General features: G+C 40.8%; 1 protein-coding gene across 2 annotated transcripts; it reads right to left on the bottom strand.

The window, feature by feature from the left end:
• Positions 1 to 65: 65 nt before the first annotated feature.
• Positions 66 to 14,751, bottom strand: itga6b (integrin, alpha 6b). 2 transcript variants are annotated; one of them, XM_054624275.1, is made up of 26 exons: positions 14,527 to 14,751; positions 9,338 to 9,465; positions 9,145 to 9,224; positions 7,879 to 8,140; positions 7,389 to 7,520; positions 6,956 to 7,169; positions 6,661 to 6,854; positions 6,430 to 6,527; positions 5,859 to 5,986; positions 5,685 to 5,774; positions 5,514 to 5,575; positions 5,169 to 5,332; positions 4,944 to 5,087; positions 4,733 to 4,851; positions 4,493 to 4,649; positions 4,313 to 4,396; positions 4,141 to 4,220; positions 3,895 to 3,972; positions 3,704 to 3,806; positions 3,378 to 3,545; positions 3,090 to 3,197; positions 2,877 to 2,987; positions 2,445 to 2,543; positions 2,050 to 2,175; positions 1,785 to 1,867; positions 791 to 877 (listed from the first exon to the last, which is right to left on the bottom strand). In XM_054624275.1, the coding sequence occupies exons 1-25, from the start codon at positions 14,697 to 14,699 to the stop codon at positions 1,799 to 1,801; spliced, it is 3,171 nt and encodes a 1,056-aa protein (XP_054480250.1). In that variant the 5' UTR covers positions 14,700 to 14,751; the 3' UTR covers positions 791 to 877; positions 1,785 to 1,798. The 2 variants fall into 2 exon arrangements, with proteins under 2 accessions (XP_054480241.1, XP_054480250.1); XM_054624266.1 differs by lacking the exon at positions 1,785 to 1,867 and having other exon boundaries at positions 66 to 877.
• Between the last annotated feature and the right edge of the window lie 6,506 nt (positions 14,752 to 21,257).

Here is a 21,257-nt window from a genome sequence, read left to right as displayed (position 1 = left end):
CGCCTTCATTTGGCCTCCAATAATCACACATGAAAGACATGGATATGACAATGTTTTATGTTTGCTTTTTATTTTTTACAGCCAGTGAATAAAAGGTCAATTCTAAAGAGACTTTTTAGTATTTTTAAAAACAATGGTGCTCGACATAAGTTGCAGTTCATCCATAAAGTACAACTCATTGATCAACAGTTACGGCGGATGCAAAGTAGAAACGCTAAGAAATAGGGAAATGAAAAAATAAACTCTTTGGCCTGTAGGGCATGTAACATGAGGTGGTACTCATGAAGAATAGATACAAAATAATTCTCCAAACCATTAAAAAAAACTGTATAAAAGCTCTAGAAATAATTCCACCCTCCCTCCCCCAGTCAACACTGAATGTAGTAAATGTGCAAAACAAGCTCCAAAGCTCTGACAGACAGTAGATGTGCAGGACCATCTCCCACACTGCAACTCTCCTTCCAGTGATTCATACAGACTTTCTCTAAGATCAACTCAGCCCCTGAAGCAGAATGTTTGATCAAGAAGTCAGTCCTACAACTGTTTTTTTGTTTTTTTTGTTTGTTTTTTTATATCAATGATTTTCTTTCGGGGTTTTTTTATATTTACAGTCCACGCTGAGCAAAGACGAGACATGGGAAAAAAACGGTGAAATTGGGAGTTCATCAGTAAGCGACAGGAAATCTGTGTGGCGTCAGATTGTCATTGGCTGTTAAGAATAATGTTCCTTGTCATGCCAGGTTGTCATCCAGGGCTTCTTTTCCAGGTTATCCCAGTTCCCATCCCTGCGGTTTATTGCTCTCTCCTCCCGTTTGATGCAAACAGCCTTGTAACTGGGAACCTTGTCTTCATATTTTGCACGCTTAAAAAAGCCACACTGTGAAGAAGAAGAAAGAGGAAAAACAAAATCAATATTTTGTTTGGGGCAAATGCTATTTAAAGGCGTTCAGAGAAAGCAAAGAAGGTTGATGAGACATTTAATCTCATCTGTCTGTATGACAGCCAAGAAGCAGTGAATCCGTTCAGAGGTGTAGAAAAGCCATCTGCCCTCCTCTTAAAGAAAAGAAACATGTTTGCAACTGTTTTCACATATATACACATATATATATATATATATATATATATATATATATATATATATATATGTATATATATATATATATATATATATATATATATATATATATATATATATATATATATATATATATATATATATATATATATATATATATATATATATATATATATATATATATATATATATATATATATATATATATATATATATATATATATATATATATATATATATATATATATATATATATATATATATATATATATATATATATATATATATATATATATATATATATATATATGTATATATATATATATATATATATATATATATATATATATATATATATATATAAAGAGCCCTTCAGACAAAGTTGCCTGCATGTGCGATAGCAGCAAAAGAATGTGAAAATAGAGGAACAGGTCAAATCTAAGAGATGCAGATCAGCCCCCGTGGTGTAGTTCCTCTTCACCTCCCCTGGCCATGCAGGTAAACCGTAATGATCCACACATAATCATGTGTGAAAATCTATTCAGCATAAACTCTTTGTAGAAATAAAAAGTCAGCTTTTATTACAGCATTCATGTCACAGTGTGAGAATTGCCCCATGCCTGCCAAATACCAGGAAGCAACGCTTTTATAGCAAAAAAGGAGCAAGAGAGAAAGTTTCACTCATTCATGGCAGGCCGGGTCATTTTACCCTCTCTCTTTTTTTTATGCATTTGTTGTCAGTCTCTCTTTTTCTGACGGGTCCTCTTTACTCTTTTTCCCAAAGATTCCACTCTGAGGAGAGGAAAATTGTTAGAAATTGTGTGTATTTGCTGTTATGGATACCTACAGTTGCTCTGTAGGTGTTACTAAATCGACTGCTAGGTCTTCATAATTCATGAAAATGTAGGAGTGCTGGATGTGTTTTTTATTAGCTTGGACAGGGTGCGTCTCAGCCCCATGTCCTTCGGTCCTACCTTCCACAGAAGGAAAGCCAGCAGGGCCAACAACAGCAGCCCGAACAGGACGGACAGCAGGATGATCCACCATGGCACTCCTCCCAACTGGGCTGCATGCCGCAGTGGGAACACTTTCAGTTTCGCCTGGGGAAAACAATACAGTGGAAGAACATCTGTATTAACATCTCTGATTCAGAGGGTAGACTTCACTTTCCAATGTCTTTTCATTCTCACTATATAGCTATACTACACAAGCTCAGGTTTTTAATGTTCATGCACTACAATACACTGACTTTAGCATTTAAGGCCTGTTGTATAAAACTGCCATGTCATGCAATACATAATCACGTCCCCTTCTTGCACCCAGTGCTGTCACATATTGTAAATACTTTTTCTCTGTTGTGTTTTATTACCTGTGATTCAGCATTTTTTAGCACTGTGTTCTTTGTTGTAGTGTTGAAATGCAAAGAGGCCGTCACTATAACCTCCACATGATGGAGCCTGGGAAAATCCTGTTTGAGGATAAAATGAGAAGATCAAATCAAATACACATTACTAATTTGCTGCAATAACCCGTTTCCCCCCCAAAAAAGAGTAAATATTTAATGATAAGTAAACCCAATGTTTGTGTGTTTAGTTTTTATTGTAGTTTAGTAAGTCCCAAAACCCCAATCTTTTTTTTTTAAACCCGAAACTGAAAGAAATTAAGAAAATAATAACAACCCGCGTTTGAAGAATTAGAATTTCAGTCAGTCAGGACTCTGAGGCTAATTCTCAATACCTTAAAGATGCCGACATAAAAATCATGTAAAAACACGTAATTTTCCTGCAGTTTGTTTTGTTACCTCTAAGAAGGTGCTGTTCCAGAGGCGAGAGGTGAGCGTGATGACGGCATTACTGTCCAGGCCCCGTAGGGGGCACCGTATCTTCACACATGATGCCCCATTGTCACAGGACTGTCAACAAAGTAAGAAACACAAAGTTACCACTCATTTCCTCTACTACTGGTTGCAAATATACATAAAATCTGGTAATAGAACTTGGAACTTTGGTGTTACCAGAGTTATAGATTCCTTGCTGTCAAGTAAACGTGAAAGGGTGCCCTCGACATGTCCCTGGGTGTTTTCTGCTGCTCTTCTCTTCCTGATGTTACTTGGTTCCTTCATCTTGAAAAGAATACATATATTTGAGTATTTCATTCAATTTAAGCTTTTTTTATTTGATCAAATAAAAAATATACATCTATAACCACCTACCTCTACTGCTATCTAAAAAGAGACACCAAGTGAAGAAGAATACGTGCAAGCTGAGTGACCGACACATCCCAAAGTGGTGTTTTCACTGACCTTAAGAGGGTTGACCACGTCTTTAGGAGAGTACTCTATCTGGTCCACTCCAGTGGAGCTGATTTTCATCAGGTAGAGCAGCCACTTCCCGTTCGCTGTCTCTTTTGGCCAGTGGATTTCAAGGTAGGCGGTGCCAAAGTCTTTCAAGTCTTTTCCTAGATTGATTATCTGCAAATCAAGACAGGATCAGTGTGCCACCTCAGGTGATATAGTAATATTATCTTACTAAAGAACACGGCAGAATGCTGGAGTCATGAACATTTTAATGAGACAGAGGGATACATAAGAAATAGCCACTTCTGTTCTAGAAGCCGTCCTGTACTCACTCTGAAATGGTGTGTGATGGCACTGCCAATGTCACTTTCAGTCTTCATGGCTGCCTCACCTTTGATCTCTCCTGTAAAGTAGACCTGAGACGGCTGGGCTTGTCTAGGGAGACAGTCAAATGCTGTTAGCAGCACAAATCTGTGCATACTAGTGTGTTTTGGAATATGAGCTCCATGTGTGTGTTTCTTACCCTGATACAGACATCTGCAACATGATGAACACCATTGCCTTTGCTTTAATAAGAGCTATATTCCCCTGGTCACTTGTCCTGTCAGATCAGAGGTTACACACAGGCCAAGTCAGAAACTCAATGTAGGCCTACTACAGATGTTAATGCATAATTAATTACGGTTCAGGAACTTATTTTCTGGATCTATAGTGTTGTTTATTTGTGTGATATATTCCTTGATACTACTGCAAGCTTAGGTTTACTTACGTATTCAGCTGAAGATCAATCACCACTTCAGTAGTATCGAGAGAAATGAATGATGTACCCAGAATAATGTAGAAGGTCGTCTATATGCACAAATACATAGCCATTAATAAGTATTAACAGTGCACCTTGTGCAGAGGAAGTACACATTGTCAAAAAGATGATTTTCTCTCACCTCTGAGTTACCCTTGAAGGGGTTGCCGAGCTCACACTCAGCCTGAGAACCCTCTTTATTGGCTTTACAGATTACATGCCGCTCCTGAAATTAATTACAAGTTCCAATCAGAACCACATTGGACTGTGTGTTCCTGTGTGTGTGAAGGAGAGAGAGAGTGTTTGAGAAAGAGAAACTCACAGTTGGTTGAATGCGGTAAGTAGAGTAGGTAAGGGAGGATGGGAGGGAGGCGATCACAGAGGCTTCGTGTGCATCATCTCCATTTATATTGGACACTTTGACCTCCAAGGCAATGTCCTTCTGGTCACTGAGCTTGATCAGCGGCACGCCGCCCTCCCTTTAGAGACACACACAAGTTATTATCGCGTATGCCACAGAAGAAATAAACATGGTGCTCTTGCGAATAATGTATCATCTTACAGTTCTAGAGGAGTGAATGTGAATGCGCCTTTGTCAGTTGTCCCATGGCCGTAGCGATATTTCACCTGCAAGTTGCTTCGACATTGATCGCTGCCACACCCTTCTTTCAGGAAAGGCACCTACAATCGTATTCACACAGACAAAAAAGAGATCACGTAGATACAGCACCTCACCTACATGTATATATAATCTATCATTCATGCACAAGCACCTCTGATCGAGTTATCGCTTTCTCATTGGCGTCTAGGACAGGTGGCAGATCAGAAGATGGGCTCTGTCTGCGTTTACGGCTGCTGCCCTTGATGTCCACTGACACTTCGATGGAGATCCCGTGCAACTTGTCTCGAATATTTTCCTGTAGAATGACACATTACTCACCACCCACAATGCACTTTGATGAATAGAGGGGAAAGACATTTCCAGAGAGAGCTATTACCTGTATTTTAAGCTGACGCATAATACACTTTTTCACTCCTTTATTGTCCATGATGATGGTCCCTTTGGACTGGTAGGCCTTTTCAGAGGGCTCAGAGATGGTTGCTCTGGGGTTAAGACCCTTTTTCCTGTGGTCAGCGTCTACCTCAAGGGTGTACTCCACGGCTAGATAGGGCGGAGACAGGACCGTGAGAAAGCGGAGGATAAAGAATGACAGATAAATATAACAGTATATCATTAAAATGACTACGTATGGTTTCTTCCTGTTGGATCTCTGATGATGAGAAGCAAAAGACACTATAAAGACGACATGTTGCTTTAATTAAAAACAGATGTCTAAGCTTACTCAGACTGGGAGTGTAGTTCTCTGGAATGGCAGTGTAGATGAAGCATGCCTTCACCTCCAAGCTGGGGACACAATAAAGTTTAGTCACAACCAGACACAGTATTGACGTGGTGTTTAACAGTTTTTCCTCATAAGTTAATCGTAGCACCCACAGAAAAAATATACACAAACCATGCGCTGCCGTCACAGTCCTTGTTGGTGAGGTCGATTTTCTTTGGCGTGAAGCTGATTTCCTTCTTGATGGTAATAACTGGGCGGGCTCTGGGGAGAACAGAACTCAAGTGAGCAAACGCTGACAATAACCACAAGGAGAGATGTACAGTGAGAATGTGCCTGTTCATTCACCTGAAGACAAAGACAGAGTCAGAAAGCGTTCCGACAGCCAAATCAGGGTAGGTGTTCTTATCCAGGTCCATGTTTCCTGCTAAAGAGTAGCCAAACAGACTCACCCCTAATGACTTGCCGGACAAAACCTGAATCAAAGAAACACACATTTTGATTACAGCCACTTACTGCAGAGTATGTATTCATCCAAATTCATGCCGAGCATCTGATCAAAAACCAACAATCGGAAATTTAGAGTGAGAGCGATCTAAGAAAAATAGCATTATGCTTGACAATATCCACATTCATTCATTCAATCATTCATTATCCGTAACCGCTTATCCTGTTAAGGGTCGCGGGGGGCTGGAGCCAATCCCAGCTGTTATTGGGCGAAGGTAGGGCTGACATAAATAGACAGACAACCATTCACGCCACACCTACGGGTAATTTAGAGTCTTCATTTAACCTAAGCTGCATGTCTTTGGACTGTTTCTTAGAAAAAAAAACATTACACATTTGGACAAAATGTATATATGATTTTCCACAAATGCATATTGTGGAAAATGCCATGAAATACCAGTTTATTACATACCTGTGAGGCTTTCTCAAAGCTGAGATCCGTGGCTGCTCCGTGGAAGATGTGAACACTCCCTGCACCGTCATCCTCGTAAGGAGCTCCCACTGCAAAATCTGACAGCAAGAAAGACAACAGTGACTTACAGCATGGTTATACAAGAACATATTTTCCATTCAATTATGGGCATCAAGAACGACCTGCTGACAGTAGTATACATATGCACACACAAACACATTGCAACCTTACCATTGTAACCATCCTGATTGATGTCCCCGAGGTTTTCCACAGCCACTCCAAACATGGAGTTCTTACGTCCGTCTATTCTGATGGGGGTGACTTTGTTCCAATCTCCAGCTTTGTTGACATAAACATAGACGGCTCCTCCTATATCCCCGTCCTTCACAAAGAACTGGGGCGCTCCCACCACTATGTCCAGCCAACTAACAAACAAGGGCATGTTTGTTAGTGAGTATGCAGAAATAGATATCGCTCTTTTCAAAACAGAAGTTAAAGGTTGTGTGCATCGCCCCGCGTTACTCACCCGTCCGAATTGAGATCGAGCACGGTCAGATCGTAGCCGAAAGACGAGGCCAGCCCTTCCCCTTCCAGGGTGTACTCTTCAAGCAAGATCTTGGATGTGTCATCGCCTTTCTTCAGCAGCACAACCATTCCACTGTGGTTTGCTCTGGGAGCTCCTGCCACCACTGTGAGCTGCTTCTTATTGGTCAGACCCTTCCCCGAGTCCAGAGAGAAGCCTGGGACACAGAGACAAAGGAATACTTGCTAACATAGTCAGAGGTAGTCAGGTACTTGAATGCGCTTCTTTGTGACAAAGGAGCAAAGGTGTTAGATTGGCAATGAATGGACGAAGAGCGCAGGGTTGCATATTACTTGCATATCACTTCCTGTAAGTCGCTTTGGATAAAAGCGTCTGCCAAATGACTGTAATGTAATGTAATGTAATGTAATATTACCCAGGTAGCTACTGTCAGGGACAGGGACCAGGTTACGGTCCCTTTTATCATCACCTCCAACCGCGAAAGGACCGTCCTCAAAAATTTCCATCGCTGCAAATGAATCGTTCCTTTGTTCCAATTGTACCACACCTGTTGAGGAAATAAAGAGGAGAGGGGAGACAGGTGAAGACGGGAGAGATCTTGCTTGTAGTAAAGGGATGCAAAACCCATTACAAAATAATTAGCGGTAATGTTGAACACATGACTGAAATTTCTATAATGAAAAGCAAACATCATAAATCATATGGAATATATTGATGATAAAGCACATGTGAAGTTAAGTTCTCTTACAGTTAATCTTTCATAGCTTACTCAATAACTGCAAGCTGCTAGCTAGCACAAACACACACACACACACACACACACACACACACACACACACACACACACACACACACACACACACACACACACACACACACACACACACACACACACACACGAGTACCTTTCCAGTTGTATGCTCCAGGAGCACCAAAGATGAGGTAGTGGTAGTCCTTGTCGAATGTGGCAGACATGCCCTGCTGGCAGGAGCCGAACATTTCGTGGCCTCTGGGCCGGCCTTTGCAGAAATGCCAGCTGTCTCCCTCTTCATTCGTTAAGGGATCAATAGTCAAGGACTGACTAAGCACGTAGCAGCGGCCGATAATGTCACGGGACTCGGAGAGTTCTCCCACACGATTCCGATCCTGGTAGCGATGGGCACAAGTCTTCCAGGAAAACACAAAAACACAGAGTCAAATTGAGGTAATGTTGAATAAAGGAAAAAAGGCTTGTTGAAATGACCAATTAGAGTTTTGATGCTAAATTGGTTTACCATTTGAACTCCAATGCCCGTAAATAGTAGTTTCAAAGCCAGATAATCCAATCACTCGTATATTTGACATAGCATATATGTTGAAGTGCCGAAACTTTTAGTAGATCATGCTGCTTTTTTATATGCTCTGTTTTATATCAAAAAAGAAATAAAGAATCGAGTTTACAATTATATGTTGGACGAAATAAGACCTCACCTCGGGCGAAATTGTAATGTAGTGACAAGAATTGAGGGATTCATCAAAAAAAATATTTTCGGATCAATCATATAGCTTTAAACTTCTTTTCTTGATTCAGAGCTTCATTGCATTTAACGTATTGAGTGCAACAAGACACAACTTTTATGGCTGTACTAATAATGGACGATTTAAAATGTTGTTATACATACAAACGGAATTTCGTTGTATCACTACAATGACAATAAAAACCTCTTTATCTTTATCTTTTTCTTTATTTCCCTGTATGCCAGCATGGCAAGTTTGATTACACTGGGTTATTTTCTGTGGGGCTGAACCTGATGAATATTGTCATTATCAATTAATCTACTTGACCGTGAAGTTTATAAAATATCATAAAATAGTGAAAAATGCCTCTTACATTATCCCAGAGTCTAATGCCACCTTCAAATGTCTATTTTTTATCCAATCAACAGTCCAAAACCCGAAGATTTATAACGATATAAAAATCCTCCCAATGGGAAAGTTGAAACCAGAGACGTTTTCTCCACTTTTGCATAATGACTGAAATGATTAATAGATCTAAATCTGATTCATTTTCTCTCGATTGACAAATCGATTAGGTCAACTAACAGTTTCAGCTCTACATCTTTGTTTGTAATATCAAATTGTAGTCATTCAATGTCAATGTTGTGGTCAGATACAAAGACAGACAGTCTTACCACAATCTTGCCTCCTGGGCCCTGACTGTTGACTGACACTCCCATCCACTGGTTTTCTTTGCTTTCTCTCGCTGTATCCTCTAAACAGAGACAGGGACACAAATAGACATGAAGAGGTGATTGCGACTCGGAAAGTGTTTAAAATAACTCAAATCATATCTGAGAAATGCACAGTTGTCAGCAGATATCTCACCGTTGTTATCAAAAATGACTCTGGCGCAATTAGGTGAGGTGGAGGTAATGTCACAGTTGTACAGTCCTCCTGTCACTGCAGATTTCTGACCACTCAATGCTTTTGCTCTCGGGGCACCAACCAGCAGCCTGTAGCAGACACACAAATTAATCCTTTGAAGCACATACAGCACGATCAAATGCACATCGCAAAAAAAAGGGTTCAAGCTGTGACACTCATTTTCATCGAGCACTCAGAATGAGAAGCATTCTGGCATTTCTTCCACTTGCACATTATGTTATCACACATACCAGTCTACTGTGTCACGCAGCAGCCGCATTCACACACAGAAACGAGCACACAAACATCCGCCACCAACATGATGTTCATGTCCTCACGGTCCAACTGAGTCAAAGACCCCTTTCAAACGCCTGCTGTGGTTGATTGAACCAGGCTTTCTATCCATCTCCACACACACACACACACACACACACACACACACACACACACACACACACAGAGGCTGCCATTGTGAACATAGGACAAGAGCAAATGCCACATCCAAGTCTTGACGATGGGCATCCAGTTCCCAGGGTTTCCTACAGAGTAAATCAAACAAGTCAAGGATGTCATCCTCTGAACGGATGCTTAAGGCAAGTTTACCCCTAAAAAGTGCCCATCTCTCTCTATCGCTCTCCCCCTCTCTGTCTCTCAGTATGATCCAGGAGCTCTCTCTGGCATGCTTTGTCCGTCCTATGAACTCCAGGAGTTAATGTTGCACAGACATTTTTAGCTGGAACACAAAGCATTCTTAGATACGCACCCCATCTGGGAAGGAATCTACAGAGATATAGTTAGAGTGAATAGGTGAAGCCTAATGTGATCAGCATGTTTGCAGTGTAGATGTAGCCAGTCATCACTTCAAACACTAGCTGCACGTGGGAGGAGAAGATGTCAAAATATAAAGCGTAACAGTGTATATTATTGTGAATATTCACTTTAGCGGGCATGATGGGGATTAGCGAACAACTAATAAATGAATTCTTATGACATTCAAAAATATGGCTGGTTATCCGCAGTCTTATAAAGCTGCAGTGATTAGGTGGATTCAAATTGGTTTTACAGGAGATATTGAGAAAGTGTGAAGAAATGTCTTTTTAAGAAATGCATTACATCAAGTCATCCAAATGGAAAACAAACTTACACACTGTTTATCCAATTTGAACCACTGGATTGGTTTGGCCTTGTTTCAAAATCCAGAGCACTATAATTTGTGCCGTTATCCCACCCAGTAAGTGTCCAATCCTGCTTTTTTTAAACTACAAGGGGAGGGAAAGACACTTGACAGAGGTCAACTCTCCACCTCTACGTGCACTACCGTACCAAACAGAAAAGAAGAAAACTGATTCAAATTAGTCACTTCAAAGATGAGTGACTAACGGTGATCCCCAGGTGGATACATCTAGGCTCCCATCATCCTCAGAGACACAGGAAGTCAGGAGCATGGACGGAAAGAGCTCTGCCAGGACCGATTGGACTCTGGGAAATGGGGGTCAGTGGGTCTAGGGTCTCTGCTACATTAATGAATAAACGTGTAGTTCTACTGTTACATAATCACACTGTGGTACTCCTTCCGGGTAAATGCAACAAACAATAGTACACAAACAGCATTATATCAAGATTATGTTACTGATTAATCAAATGAAATAGATAGCAGACAGTTGGAGCAGTTCTTTCCATATGATGCAAATTATAAAATATGTTTTTTAATCTAAATTGGAGACTAATGTTAATAGACACATTATTGTTGCTACAGATTGAGGATTGAAGTTCTGACATGATGTAGCAGGGACTGGCACTGGACTGGTGATAAGGTTGACCCGCCGCCTTACTGACAGCGACCAAACTGTTTATTTAATTGTTCACCAATACACAGGGAGAAAGTGTGTGTGTGTGTGTGTGTGTGTGTGTGTGTGTGTGTGTGTGTGTGTGTGTGTGTGTGTGTGTGTGTGTGTGTGTGTGTGTGTGTGTGTGTGTGTGTGTGTGTGTGTGTGGTGTGTGTGTGCAGAGTGACCAGATATCCCATTGAGAGAGGTGTGTTTTAAACATTTTTCACAACAGCAAACTGGCTGCCGGCTAGGGCACAGCCCCGTTGCCTTAGCAACAGCCAGAGGCACCCAATCATCTAGACCTCGAAATGGGTTGCAGATCCAGAGGTTCATGTCATGTGTTGTCCAACTTTCTCTCTCCACCCGTCTGCCAGGATCGAGGCCCGCTCAGTCTGAATAACAGCTGACATTCAGTGCCCAGATGTAATACTGATTTATGTTCTTTCAGCCATCAACTCTCTCTTTCCCTCAGTTATTTTCTTTCTTTGATGTTGGATATCCTCAACTAACCTGAAGGAAAAGGGTGGGGGGGGAGGACTAAATCTGACTCTCATACTTGTACACAGACCGTACACTCTCACACACAAAGTTGACTGAAATACTAAACTCTCCAGTCTTTCCATCCCCCTCATCGACCATTTCTACAATCTAACAGAGCATGACATTGACATTACTATTCAACATGCCCGCATGTCTTGCTTTGGTCTTTCATACAGTGTGTCCCGATATCTTTTACTCTTCTTGCTACTTCTTTATTTCACAAGAGCAAGTTCTATTTCTCACACATACACATTTCTCAGACTGGATCAGAACTCTTTAACTTCCCTAACATCTCACTCGGTCTCCTTCTCCCTCCTCTCTCCATTCTTGATTTTAATATACAGACAGCTCCATCTGGCAATTATGACAGACCACGGAATGCAATGCACACACTGACACGTACGACTCATCTCTGTGGGGCATGAACGATACTGGAATATATAAAACTGAATAAATGTTGGCATGCGTGGCTGGCAAATGATCTATCTATCTATCTATCTATCTATCTATCTATCTATCTATCTATCTATCTATCTATCTATCTATCTATCTATCTATCTATCTATCTATCTATCTATCTATCTATTTCTTTTCTCACTCTCTCTACTCTTTGCCTCAGGTTAGGAATGTTCCAGCCAAGACATTGAGCTCTCTAACACTCTTCCAAGTGACTGACAACAAGGCAACGCCTCAATGATCAGCCACAGCATGCATCAGCACCATTACAGTTAAACACACCGAACAGGCACTCACATACACGCAAACACACACGTGCATCCACAGGCAGCACATCAATGCATGTGCATACACACAAATACGCAGTCAACAGCGAGAGCACATTGCGCCTCTATAACAGCAGTATGAGCAGCGTCATTTGCAAAAACAAACATGGCCTCCGGCTCCAACATGCACACACACATTCAAACTTGTGCTGATGGATCAAGGTCATCGGCCAAGAGCATGCTGCAAAAGACTTATTCAACTATGTGGAATATACTTGTATTATAACATAATACCTATCACAATTTCCCAGAGCCACAATTGTTGATTACAATAGGTAATAGGTGTTTGACTAACAGTCCAAAACTCAAAATATGCAGTTTAGCATCATAGACGATGAGGAAAAGAAGCATATCTTCTTCATCTTTTTTGATTTAAAATGACCTAATTAATTAATGGATTATCAAAATTGACGGATTCATTTTCTGTTTTACTACTTCTCGGTTACTGTAATCGCCTAGTTGTTTCAGCAGTTTATACCTCCACTGACAACTTAGTGTGCATTATCTACAGAATCCTGCCATGTTAGGTTTTCTTGTGTTTAACTTAACACTCTGAAGCAGGGGTGTTCTTGTGGTGGCTTTGGTCTTGTGCTGATCACCATGTGTCTTTAATCTAGTCACAACCTAAAACTAGGACACACACTGCCGCTGTGTGCCACTGCCAATGTCTGGAGAAAGGTTAACGAGTTGGGAATGCTTAACAACTCCTGGACATAATAGGTCGCAGTATCTTATAGTGGTACACACTGTGGTGACCTTTAGGCATTAGTTGTACAAATACAAAATGCTATTTGGAGCACAGTATCACCCAATCCCCTGACCCATTACAAGATAGAAAAGGCTGTGTATTGACCATTTCTGTGTAAAACGCCAGTTAATTATAGCACAAATAGTTTATGTTATCATTACCATCATAAGATTGAGATCGCTAGATGCTCACATGCTGTTTCTGGTACTGTAAGGAACTTTAAACGACATAATCTAAAGAACTTCATTGTATGTTGTATAAGGGACAGTGGTGTAATATACCTTAATACTATACTTAAGTAAATACTTTATTTATATTTATTAAGCGGCCACAGTTACCTAACTTAATTTAATCAAGATCTGGCATAAATAACATTTATAATGAGGTTACCAATATAATGCCTTGTTATGGATTAAACTAAAAACCATATATACAGTTAAGCAGTTAAAATCAGCTCCACCTCAACTAACTACAACATTAAAATACTTGCACATCCACGCACCAATAATAATACAATGATGGTTTTTTTTAAATACATTATCTACTTTAACTTTTGACAATTAAAATACATCACTTTGATAGTTACTAACTTTTACTTATGATACATTTTCAATTCAGGACTTTTTGTGGCATTGCTATTTTTAATCTGAATACTTCCTCCATTAATTATTATGGACCAGCAAAAGTCCTTAGATGACAAACCCAGTATGTCTGTCTGGTCCATTACAGTAAAAAAAAAAGACTCCCAGATTACAGAATTCCACTGGTAGTTAATGTTCAGGTTATTGAAACCAGCAGTTAGCCTTTATGCAGGATGACAAATCCCTCTGAATCAATGCCCATAAAAATGCCAACAATGATTCAATTAGATGTTTTGGCACTTTAAAGCCAAAGCAAAGAGAGAGAGAGAGAGAGAGAGAGAGAGAGAGAGAGAGAGAGAGAGAGAGAGAGATATGTGGACGTGCAAGAATCTGCTGTGGTCCAATAAAAACGCACAAATAGATAACCTGGAGGGAAATATTAACACGATGTAGTGCTAGGTTTAAACTTCCAACAGGAGTATAAGGAACAGTTCAGAATTAACTGAAGGAACTCATTTGCTGAGCATTTCTGGAAAAAACTTTCAAACTCTTACACTCAAAAATGAACTAAACATGTCGTCAACAAAGCTGTGACATTTTTTTTCATTTGCATATTTACAAGAGTTATTTCAATGACATACAAAACGTGTTTCCAAAAAAAACAACGTACATTCTCTTATCCACCGGGTCGAGCTGCCGGTGCATGGCGAGAGAGAAGCCGAACAAGCTGCCTTTGTCTCCGGTCTTCCGCAGGACATTCTCGGTGTCCAGGTTGAACGCCGACAGTCGTCCACATCCCAAGAGAAAGACGACCGTCCACAGTCCACAGGTGATCCTCTCCATGAGACACGGTCAGATACACAACTCCACTGGACCGCTGAAAGGTGTGTCTTCACTGACGGAGGTGCAGAGTGCGACTGACTGCTGGAGGGGTTGAATAATGAGCACTTTACTTTGCAGCCTCCGCCTCCCACCTGACAAGCACACACCCCACTGTACACTGTACAACACAGTGTACACCCCACTGTACACCCCACTGTACAACACAGTGTACACCCCACTGTACAACATTACATTACATTACATTACATTACAGTCATTTAGCAGACGCTTTTATCCAAAGTGACTTACAGTCAGTAGTATATTACATATCATTCACCCATTCACACACTGATGACAGGCTACCATGCCACCATCAGACTCTAACTAACATTCATGCAACATCCAGTCCACACCGATGGCAAGCCTTCAGGAGCAACTTGGGGTTAAGTGTCTTGCCCAAGGACACATCGACTGCCGAAGCCGGGTATCGAACCACCGACCCTCTGATTGGAGAACTACCTTGCTCTCCACTACGCCACAGCCGCCCCGACAGTGTACAGTGGGGTGTACACTGTGTTGTACAGTGGGGTGCTTTTTAATCTGATTTATTTTGTTAAGTGTATTTTTTGTTGTTGTAATGCTTTTATATCTATTGTTAAGTTAAACATTTTTGGATGGAAAAGATCAATACCTCGTTTGCATCAGATCAATACTGTAATCTAACTGGGTCAATGATGCCTGAGGCTTTGTCAAAAGACATTTGCAGCAATGACATGGTGCTTCAGGGGCACACTGTCAGCTTCTGACTGCAGACCTCTCCACGTCCACATTAACACGTTTTCACTGGTTTTCAAATGAAAACGGGGTTTTCAGATCTCCGTCCACACACATCGTTTCAGCATCGTTTTCGATGTGCGTCCAGACTTGCTCCCCTGAAAACGAATATCACGTGACTATTCACGTACACTGGGCATGCCATGCCGGTGTAAACAGGAAGTGCATTGGTTGCTTGGTTACAGATAATAGATTACACTACTCTTGATACTCCTCCAACTTCCTCTAAAATCTTCCTCCATGAACTCAAACAGACACATTTCGTGGAAGTTTTTAGAAGTTTTATTTTTCAAGCTTAGTTACAACACTGCAGGTCTAACTCTATCTCTCCCACACAGACAGCACATGTACTTTAAATGAACAGTCATTAAATGAAGTTTACTAGATTGTGGGTCCATACATTTGGTCAACACAGGTCCGTCATTAGTCCGTTCTGTAGGGCTGATGACGTCACTGGACACGCCGCTCTAATCGCTCCATATCAGCTGAAGCCAAAGACCGCTAACCCCCTCCGGGTGGCCATGGGTCACCTGTGCTCCTAAGTCCCTACATGTTTGAACGTCTATGTACAAACATTTGTAACAAATACCACATTCTCCATGTTGAATTAACCTGGTAGGCGATCGGTATCAAGGCTGTTGTTCTCTTAAAGAAAGGGGTCACGTGGTAAGGGGGTGACGAATCAGGGAATGTCACGTCATAACTGGTGAGAACCAATCAAATAGCTAACGCCGGTGCCTACGTCATCGTTTTCGGACTTCTTCGTTTTCCGTCATCCACACTATCATGAAAACGCGGCGTTTTCAAACTTCTCCGTCCTCGGGAGCGTTTTCAAACGTATTCGTTTTCGGTGCCCTAAAACGCCGTGTAGTGTGGACGCTCGGTGCAAACGCAGAAAAAGATATGCGGATTCATTTGAAAACGGGTTAGTGTGGACGTGGCCTAAGTATGACACTATAATAAAGACTTCTGTTAAACTTGGACACAGGCGTAAACAAAGCATGTGCAAAGTCCCACAAAAGGAAAATATTGGCAAAATATCCGTTGACATGAGAGTGCTGTCTGAACATTTGCTTCATGTTGTCACAGTCAATTGTGTTGACTAACATCCTTGCTATTAACAAGTAGAAGTAGAGACAACAGGCTGGGAGAGACAAGAGAGATAATCTGGTACAGTAGCTAGTCAATATAGTCATTTTGAAAGAAATACCAATATTCCTTTTTGACTTTGAACAACAATAGCAATGTGACATAGAGTGGGAGGGACATATTGAAACAGAGACTGAGATAAAGACACAATTTTGACCAAAGGAATAGAAGAAATAGAGATATGAAGAAGTGTGTTTGAAATACAGTAGCTGGCTTCTCCAAAACCATGGTTCAGAAATACAGAGGCATAAATTAGTCAGAATTTAGAGTTACAATCCTTTCTGGGTTCTCCCTCAGATTCACTCGAATTCCCCCCATGGGGATCAATAAAGGAATATAATAATAATCATTACATGTTATCACCATGGGGCATGTGTCTTCTGTACTGACTCATTGGATGAGTCACAGACGCAGAGACCAGCCTGGGCACAGACCTGCACATTAACACACTCCCTCACTAGATGGTTTTCAAGGCATTCCGTGAGAGGCTGACCCAAAGCCTGTCCCCACAACACAGCATTACAGCATTTCAGCGGACAATGCCGTCTTTGTCTGCACACTGAGAAAGAGGGCTGGCAGAAAGGGAGAGGGAGAAAGAAACTGTCCACATACAGTATAAAAGGCACAAATAATGGTGGAAGAAGGGAATGCCGAGAGGGCAAAATGGACAGGGGAAGAATGTGGTTCAATGTGCAAGTCTTCATGATCTCCATTGAGGATCAGCTGGGTGAATAAATGTTACTTTTATGTTAGATGCTTATTGACTCTATTTTTGCATCTTTGTTATAGTTTTTCCCATTCAGTTTGGACTGTTCTAGTTCCAGGTAAGAGCAGCAGCCTGCTGGACAATCAGCAGTTGATTTGGGCTCTGTCTGCAGAAGGTCAGTAAAAGGAACAGGCCTAATCACTGATAAGAAGCACTGTAAAGGGAGGTGAGATGTGTTACTCACAAGTGTGTGTGTGAATATGTATGATAACATATTGACACAGTGACAACTGAAGGACCACAAATTAATTAACAGACATATGACACTTCCTCTGTCTGACATTGACTACTGCTGGGTTTAATGACAGACAAACAACATTCTTTATTGTGTTCATGTTTTTTTCAATTGTCTATTCTCAACTCCACGGCCTGTCAACATAATTATCCCCTCATTTTCTTCTTCTCCTCTACAATCATCCAGGGAAAGAAAGGTCACACATTGTGTCTTCACTTAAACAGACTGAAAGACCATTGCAGCTCCAGTCGAGCACCAATCTATTTACATTCAGTCATGATTTTAGTGTAAAGGCACACAGAAGCCTGCATATACCAAAGATCATAATGAGAGAAAGAGAAAAACATGTAGTTCCCAACATTAAATAAACCAAAAAATAGGTAAAATTGCTAAGATACTGGAAGACAGAGTGTTAAATGAACCACCATTAAATTATTAGTTAGAATCATGTGTTTCAATTTGCTTCCTGATCGCTTTGTAACTCAGGAGCTGAGTGGCACATAAGCATAATTAATCATTAGTTACATACATATGAGTGACTGCTTATTTCAAAGAGCTTTAATTCATCTTTAACAAACAAGAATCCTGATAAAACTTTATACATTGCCACACACACTGCAAATTAGTTTAATTACCTCTAACTAGAATTAAGAACTGAGTCATGTGTGTGTGCTCTGTGTGCAGCATGTTCAGTATTACGACAGCAGAGGAGCACAGACCTCGCCTTGGGTGCTGAAGTAGAGGAATGACAGTGAAAGCAATGTTCTCTGACACACACACACACACACACACACACACACACACACACACACACACAGCTAAAATAATCAGCGCCTAGACTTGCCTGAGCCACATCCCTTCCTTTATTTGTTCTTAAAGCTCCAGGTATACTAAGGAAAAGCAAACGCACACTCACCTGAGGGTGTGGCGGCATGAGCTGAGTGGTAGGGTGTGTTTGTCTTTATGACGCTGTAGAAACACATAGCCTTGGGATACTGATAAATACACACACACACACACGCACAATCAGTTTCACAATCATTATGAACTCCAAACTGGAGTTCTTTCCCAGCTGCCACACATTAATGCACTTTCCCTGAGCACTTGTGTAAGCCTGTAAATATGTTCGCAGAAGATCATCTCTGAATTAGTTTATGGCTGATTCAGATTCAGATCACAGAAATGTATGAAACATTTGTTAGCTAAAAATCCAGTGCTTTTAACAAAGACCAAGGACAGACAGAGGATGAATGAGTGCTGACACAGCTTTTCTCAACAAACAGCAGGCCAGTTGGGAAATACACTTTTTTTGCAAGGAGTATAATACCTTTCTCAAATCTGTACAGTTAATATGAAGCTACAACCAGAAGGAAGCTAGCTTAGCATAAAGACTGGATACAGGGGGGGACGGCTAGCCTGCCTAAAATATCTGAAACTCCCTAGTTATTTAATCCATAACTTTATATACTAGTTTTTGTATGGATCAAACAGAACCTGTAAAAATGCTGGTAGGTGGCTTTTTACACCTTGGCACAGAGTCAAGCTAGCTGTTTCCTCCATATTTTTGTAATATTTCTTTTTCAGTTGATTATGAGAAAACACAATTCGTGGCACTGAATCTAATAATAAAATAATATAAAAGAGACTTCCTGGTCTAATGCATTTTAATGCATTCTTAACATCCCATGAAAGTCTTATACCCATAAAACTAACAATTTGAATGCTTCCATTTCTGAGTAGCTGTCCTCCAAAGGACGTTGTTGATAAGGTTGACGATATATAAGTATGGTGAGGACAATGTCCTGCAAAACAGAAAGAAAGCAAAGCTATCAGTAAGCAAGCAAGTGACATTGTGGGGACAAATGTCTAATTTACATCCCCTATGAGGTATCTCTTATTCACAGTATTGATCCTATGTCTCAGTAGAACCTATACTCATGGTTAAACCATAAAGAGACCCTTACACACACACACACACACAGTGTATGCTGTAACAGATCCTTTACCCTTCTTGATGAGCGTATTGATGACAGTCAATAAGGGCTAATTGATGTCTCTCTTGTCCAGCAGTGCTGTAAGACCCTCAGGAAAATTGTGTGTGTGTGTGTGTGTGTGTGTGTGTGTGTGTGTGTGTGTGTGTGTGTGTGTGTGTGTGTGTGCGTGCGTGCGTGTGTGTGTGTGTGTGTGTGTGTGTGTGTGTGCGTGCGTGGTGTGTGTGTGTGTCCCAGGCCAGCCCTGGCCAGATGATGTAATGTGAGATGGCCCTAGTTGTGGGAGGGGTCCCATTGTTGGTAGGCCCAGGTGTGCTACAAAGAAATGTGAGCTAACCGGAGGGAGGTGCACAGTGAGAAAAGTTGAATTCCATTCTATTCTGTTTTTCCCTGACAGATTCATGTTGGTGGTGGATGTTTGTCTCAGCGCATAAATCATCACTCTTACCCTTTTTTTTCCACTTGTCAGGTAATGTGCCTCATTCCATTGAAATCAGATGTTCTGTATTGTTTTATAGTTTTCCTCTATTCTCAACTCTAACGTTAAAATGCATTTTGAATTTTGTGTCTTCAACCCTTAAAAGTTCTCAATATGTTGTTCAGAGCATTTCTATTGCCTCCACATGGCTCTCAACATGGCGACTGTGCTGACAGCGGTAATAGTGCAAACAACATTATTCCACTATATCTTAACAGGAAATGATTGTTTGTTGCTTTAGCTATAGATGCTATTATTACTCTGAAAATCATATTGAGAACCTTTAATTTAGCTTTCGGCCGTAAATATCTACAACATTGAAATCCATTTTAACTCCAACCACACACCACCGTATCTTTCTCTGACAGTAGTGAATCTGTAAAGTATATTTGATGATATAAGTTTTTTTAAAATGCCATGGTGACCAGGCAATAATAAATGTTGAGACTGGTTGGGAAAATATTGGAAGGGTTGTAAATAGGGCTCTCCCCTCTGTTATGAGAAAGACAGTAAAGTCCAAATTGCTCCAGTAAAGTGGCACAGTGGCAAACAGTTAAATACTGTGAGTTTGTGTAGCGACCCCGTCTCTGTGTAGCAGCTGGAAAATAAAACAAGAAGGTGCCTAATTTTCTGTACTCTCATCAAGACAGAACACTAATATCAATATTACATATATACATCTATGAAAGCATTGTCTATCAAAGACAATCCTAGTAATATCATCCGTATTGTGTCGGCAAGTTTTTGTTGTGGTCAAACCTTCCTGAAATAGATCAAAGAAATGAGGAATAAAGAAATAAAACACTTGTTCTTATCTGCTTATCTGATCCTCAACAAATTACTCCACGCCTCCCATTGAGGCTCATCACACACAAATACCCCCCCACACACACACACACACACACACACACACACACACACACACACACACACACACACACACACACACACACACACAGGGCTAAAAGGGTATTGCTCTGAGCTGCATAACCGGTTTCCTCAGGTCCAAGCACTGCAATAGAGGGCATTGTGCCGGCCAGTGAGTCCCACTGTGTGCTTGTGTGAACTTCTGTGTGTGCATGTGTCTGTGTGTGTGTGTGTGTGTGTGTGTGTGTGTGTGTGTGTG

The sequence above is a fragment of the Anoplopoma fimbria genome, chromosome 3 (assembly GCF_027596085.1).
Source record: "Anoplopoma fimbria isolate UVic2021 breed Golden Eagle Sablefish chromosome 3, Afim_UVic_2022, whole genome shotgun sequence".
NCBI lineage: Eukaryota > Metazoa > Chordata > Actinopteri > Perciformes > Anoplopomatidae > Anoplopoma > Anoplopoma fimbria.
This window is presented reverse-complemented; position numbering and strand designations above follow the sequence as displayed.

Coding starts and splice junctions, on each gene's coding strand:
- itga6b (XM_054624266.1), bottom strand. CDS start 14,699: ATGGAGAGGATCACCTGTGGACTGTGGACGGTCGTCTTTCTCTTGGGA. Junction 6,528..6,660: donor CAATCAGGATGGTTACAATG/GTAAGGTTGCAA, acceptor TCTTGCTGTCAG/ATTTTGCAGTGGGAGCTCCT. Junction 5,987..6,429: donor GCTTTGAGAAAGCCTCACAG/GTATGTAATAAA, acceptor TCTTTGATTCAG/GTTTTGTCCGGCAAGTCATT.